Raw genomic sequence first — 4,903 nt, 5'->3', positions numbered from 1 at the left:
GCCGGGCGCCATTGGCTCTGTAGAATCACGCCCAGAGGCACGGGACTGGACCAATCACAGCACACTAACTATTAACTATAAATCTATGAGTTAGAGACTATAAAAGTTTTTTTTTTGGGTTTTGTTTTTTTTTTACCACTTTGCCTTCACGCCTATCACTACCGCTTCAACGGTCAGTACAGCAGCCTGGCGCTGGTCACATCCTGGCTCTTCATCCAGGTCAGAAACACCTTCATCATCTTCACACTTACAGGAAGACACCCTAACACCTGGACTCTCTGTCTCCATGTTTGTGTCTGAGTGTCTGATGGAACAACAATCTGTGAAACTGGTCCATTATTAAACTAGAACCAAGCTGTAATGTAACTCTACAGGACTAATGTTCAGCAGCAGTTAGAGTCACTAAAAGTTCTGTTGTTGCTGCTGACAGACTCACATTATTATTAATTATTATTAAGTTATTATTAATTATAATTATTATAATTATTATTATTAAGTGTCTGACAACATTATGGGATGGATCCCTACAGAGATAGACCTTTATTTAAAGAGTAAGATCCTTTTAGTTAAACATGAAACAGCCCCGAAATCACCATCACCAAACTCCACCAGACTCCATGTAAATAATCAGGACTTTTAGCGTGTATAGAGTCAGCATATCTCCACCAGACTCCATGTAAATAATCAGGACTTTTAGCGTGTATAGAGCCAGCATATCTCCACCAGACTCCATGTAAATAATCAGGACTTTTAGCGTGTATAGAGTCAGCATATCTCCACCAGACTCCATGTAAATAATCAGGACTTTTAGCGTGTATAGAGCCAGCATATCTCCACCAGACTCCATGTAAATAATCAGGATTTTTAAGCGTGTATATGAGCCAGCATATCTCCACCAGACTCCATGTAAATAATCAGGACTTTTAGCGTGTATAGAGCCAGCATATCTCCACATGTAAATGGGTGAATTAAGGCTTTATTTCAACCAAACCAGAGTGGTGATTGTTGGAACAGTGGAAAGATGAACCAAGACGGCTTTTGATAGTTTTATTTAGTTTCTGTCCACTTTGAATTAAGTGTGTTTTACGATGATAAAAGTCCTGATTTTTTATATGGAGTTTGGTGGGTTTCTTTGTGCAACTAAACTAAACTAAATATTCCGTCACTAACATCTTCTTCTTATTCCTGTTCAGCACTCTATGATCTACTTTTTTCACCACTACGAGCTTCCTGCCATCCTGCAGCAGATCCGGATCCAGGAGATGCTTCTGCAGAACCAGCAGGCGGGTCAGCAACAGGCGGGTCAGCCAGCAGGTCAGCAGGCGGGTCAGCCAGCAGGTCAGCCAGAGGGTCAGCCAGCAGGTCAGCCAGAGGGTCAGCCGGCCAACAACCAGGCACAGGCGCTGCAGGACAACCTCAACAACAACGCTGCCACTACAGCCGCTGGGACAGAACCAGAACAGGAAAACACTGACCCACTCGCCACCCCGCAAACACCACACAGCGAGCCAAACGCCACCATGCCTACAGGAGCGGGAGAGGTGAGGGCAGAGCTGAACTGGGTCTCTCAGACAGCGGCCATCTTTACCGAAGCTCTGAGCGCCGCCGGAGATGCAGCGGGCGCCAGCGTGGTGGCAGAGGTCTGGGTGGACGGAAGAGAAACGGGAGGAGACAGAAGAGGAGAAAGAGGAGGAGGAGGAGAAGAAAAAGACAGACAGAGCGAAACGGTAGAAGAAAGGGGAGAAAAAGGAGCAGGAATGGAAGATTTGAATGTTGTTTCAGTAGAAATTAAAGCCACAGGAGGAGATCCTCCAATCAGAGGGCAGGAGGGGTCAGAGGGGGCGGGGCCCCGCCCAAACACAGACTGCCCCCCCCCACAGAGCTGCACAGGTACAGACTGCAGAGCGCCACAGCGGCCGCAGACGCCGTCCTGAGAGTCTGACACGCTGCTCAGTCTGTCAGCTGATCAGGGCTCTGGTCTGTGATTGGACCATCACTGAACAAACACACTTCTTATTTTAAACGAAAACTAAATTAATTAGTTCAGTTTGTTCCAACCGCAGGGTCCGCAAGATTGTTCTCTGGATGAATGGATGAGTAGTTCGGTCTCTTACATGTGGATCAGTGTTCCCCAAGACGATGTCCTCACATGTCTTGTTTTGTCCACAACTCAAAGATCTTCAGTTTCCTGTCAGCTGTTTATATACAAAATAATCTGCCTAATCTGGGTGTGCTGATCAAATCTTAAATTAATGATAAACCGTATGATGCACGGATTCCTCTGGGCCAGTAGCGATGTTTGGTGGTTGTTTCCTGTCAAAGGGAACCAATCAGTTTGAAGTCTGAACTCCGCTCTGGTCTGGATTTTGATCCGTTTTAGATCCTTGAATGTGCAGATGTTTTCGCTGATTTAAAACAAATATAATAAATCTCACAATGTTGTAACATCTCCACCCCGAGCAACGCTAAATTCTGCTAAATTCTTCAGATTTTCATTCAGTTTCACCGTTGAAAACTGTAAAAACATCCTGAGTTTGTGTGTCGGGATGCAGCAGTTTGTCTGGGCCGATCCCGATAGCCCCTGTCTTGTTATTGTTGTTGGTTCTGGTTCTAGTTCTGGTTTTGGTTTTCTGACAGGGAAACAAAGACCTCTTCATGATATATAAAATACCAAGCAGTTTAAATTCTTAGATGTGTTTTGGTCTGTTTTTTGATCCATTAGTGATCAGTAACAGAGCCGCCCTGATTCTGACAGACTGAAGCCCAAACTGAACTGTGATGCTTTCTGTTTTCATCTGCTTTTATTTTGAAAAGTACAGACTCTTTGGGAACAGGACGTAGTTTTTGATCGCGGCGGTGGATCAGAACGGATGCCTTATCAATAATCCTTCGGACGCTTCGGAGACTCCGGCAGCCGACGGAGGCAGCTGATTGGTTGTGCATTATGACGGCGGCTGTGTCACACCTCAGGCCCCGCCCCCTGCCACAGGGCTCTTAACATGTCTGCTGGTGCGTTCAGGTGCTCCTCGTAAACGTCAGCGTCGACTACCTGACTTCAGATGTGTTTCAGTAAAAACCCACATTATTTTCACCTTTAAAAAAAATATCTAAGTCACCAAACACGGCGGATAAGGGTAACTTCAGTTTTTTTTTCAACCTGCACACTATTTTTGCATGTTTTTTTTTTCTTTAATAAGATCCTTTTAGTTTAACATGAAATCACCATCACCAAACTCCACCAGACTCAATGTAAATAATCAGGACTTTTAGCGTGTATAGAGCCAGCATATCTCCACATGTAAATGGGTGAATTAAGGGTTTATTTCAACCAAACCAGAGTGGTGATTGTTGGAACAGTGGAAAGATGAACCAAGACGGCTTTTGGTAGTTTTATTTAGTTTCTGTCCACTTTGAATGAAGTGTGTTTTACCATGATAAAAGTCCTGATTATTGACCTGGAGAATTAGGGCCACAAGTAAAAATGTATTTGAATTTAAAGTCAGAATTGTGACAGAAAAGTTATTTTTATCTTTAAACTCAGAACATAAATACATCACGTGTCCCTGATGCTGTTCCATAGTGAAGTAATGGATCCATCTAATGCCCCTAACCATAGACACTCTTAATAACTCTGCGTTTAATTGGCTGAAATCAGTCACCTGAACACACCGTGACCTGTGTGTGTGTGTGTGTGTGTGTGTGTGTGTGTGTGTGTGTGTGTGTGTGTGTGTGTGTGTGTGTGTGTGTGTGTGTGTGTGTGTGTGTGTGTGTGTGTGTGTGTGTGTGTGTGTGTGTGTGTGTGTGTGTGTGTGGTGAAGGAGGCGGAGCCTGAAGTGTGACACCAGCATCAGAGACAGGAAGTGAACCAAAGTGATGGACTGTGGAGGGATTTGTTTATTTGACTTCTTGGTGCCTCTCTGCTGGATGACTGTAGCCTCGTTAGTCCATCTGAAGCCTGAAACTCATCAAACTGTATTTAACTGTCCAGTGAAACCAGTAAAGCAGTGCACAACCACAGCTGTTTGCACACTAACTGTGTCTCCGTGTCACTTCTTTCTTCTGCAGAGAAACAGGAAGTTAACCTCCTCAGTAAAGGACAAACGTCACCTTTCTGAAAGGGATTTCAGATGGTCCTCCCCTGAAAAACAGCAATTCCGACATATTTACTTGTATTTACTTATATTTAGTGTAGTAAGAAAGTTATAAAGTCATAGTATAGTATGTCGAAAGAAGTCATAATATACTATGTCGACAAAAGTCATAGTATAGTATGTTGAAAAAGTCATAGTATAGTATGTTGAAAAAGTCATAGTATAGTATGTCGAAAAGTCAAAAAGTCATATTATAGGATGGCGAAAAAAGTCATAGTATAGTATGTCTAAAAAGTCATAGTATAGTATGTGTAAAAAAGTTATAAAAAGTAATATGTCAAAAGTCATACAGTATATCAAAAAAGTAATACAAAGTCATAAACCGTCAGTTTAATATGTCGAATACATTTTCAACGTGTTTTTGTTTAAAAAAAAATAAAGTGATAAAAGAAGACTTAAATTTAGAAACACGTTTATTTCCTTTATAATTTTTCCAAAAATATGTGACCATGGTAACAGAACATTTGAAAAGCCCTGCAGATAATTCCTCTAATAAATAATAATCCATTTAACAACCCAACAATAAGTTCAAACTTTTAAAAAGCACTCAAACTCTGCAGATAAACATGTTCAAGCTTTTACCTTCAAAATAATACGTTGAGACCATTAAATCCATTAAATGTTATTTTAACTAGATAAATAAATGGATTATAATATATTTAGATATTTTAAAGATTATCTTATCGCAGTTTTCGAATAAAAACCCTTTTAGCAGATCCAGAGGTATTTATGGATACATGATGGTTTTATTG

At 41.6% G+C, this 4,903-nt stretch overlaps 1 protein-coding gene across 1 annotated transcript; it reads left to right on the top strand.

The window, feature by feature from the left end:
- Positions 1–127: 127 nt before the first annotated feature.
- LOC120565587 lies at positions 128–4,033 on the top strand. Its single transcript, XM_039811491.1, has 3 exons — positions 128–219; positions 1,194–3,009; positions 3,819–4,033. The coding sequence occupies exon 2, from the start codon at positions 1,200–1,202 to the stop codon at positions 1,932–1,934; it is 735 nt and encodes a 244-aa protein (XP_039667425.1). The 5' UTR covers positions 128–219; positions 1,194–1,199; the 3' UTR covers positions 1,935–3,009; positions 3,819–4,033.
- The last annotated feature ends 870 nt before the right edge of the window (positions 4,034–4,903 follow it).

This window comes from Perca fluviatilis, chromosome 9 (assembly GCF_010015445.1).
Source record: "Perca fluviatilis chromosome 9, GENO_Pfluv_1.0, whole genome shotgun sequence".
In the NCBI taxonomy this organism is placed as follows: domain Eukaryota; kingdom Metazoa; phylum Chordata; class Actinopteri; order Perciformes; family Percidae; genus Perca; species Perca fluviatilis.
The sequence above is the reverse complement of the archived record's forward strand: the minus strand, read 5'-3'. Positions and strand labels throughout refer to the sequence as shown.

Bases quoted from the DNA above. Each gene is read 5' to 3' on its own strand.
- LOC120565587 (XM_039811491.1), top strand. From the start codon at position 1,200: ATGATCTACTTTTTTCACCACTACGAGCTTCCTGCCATCCTGCAGCAG.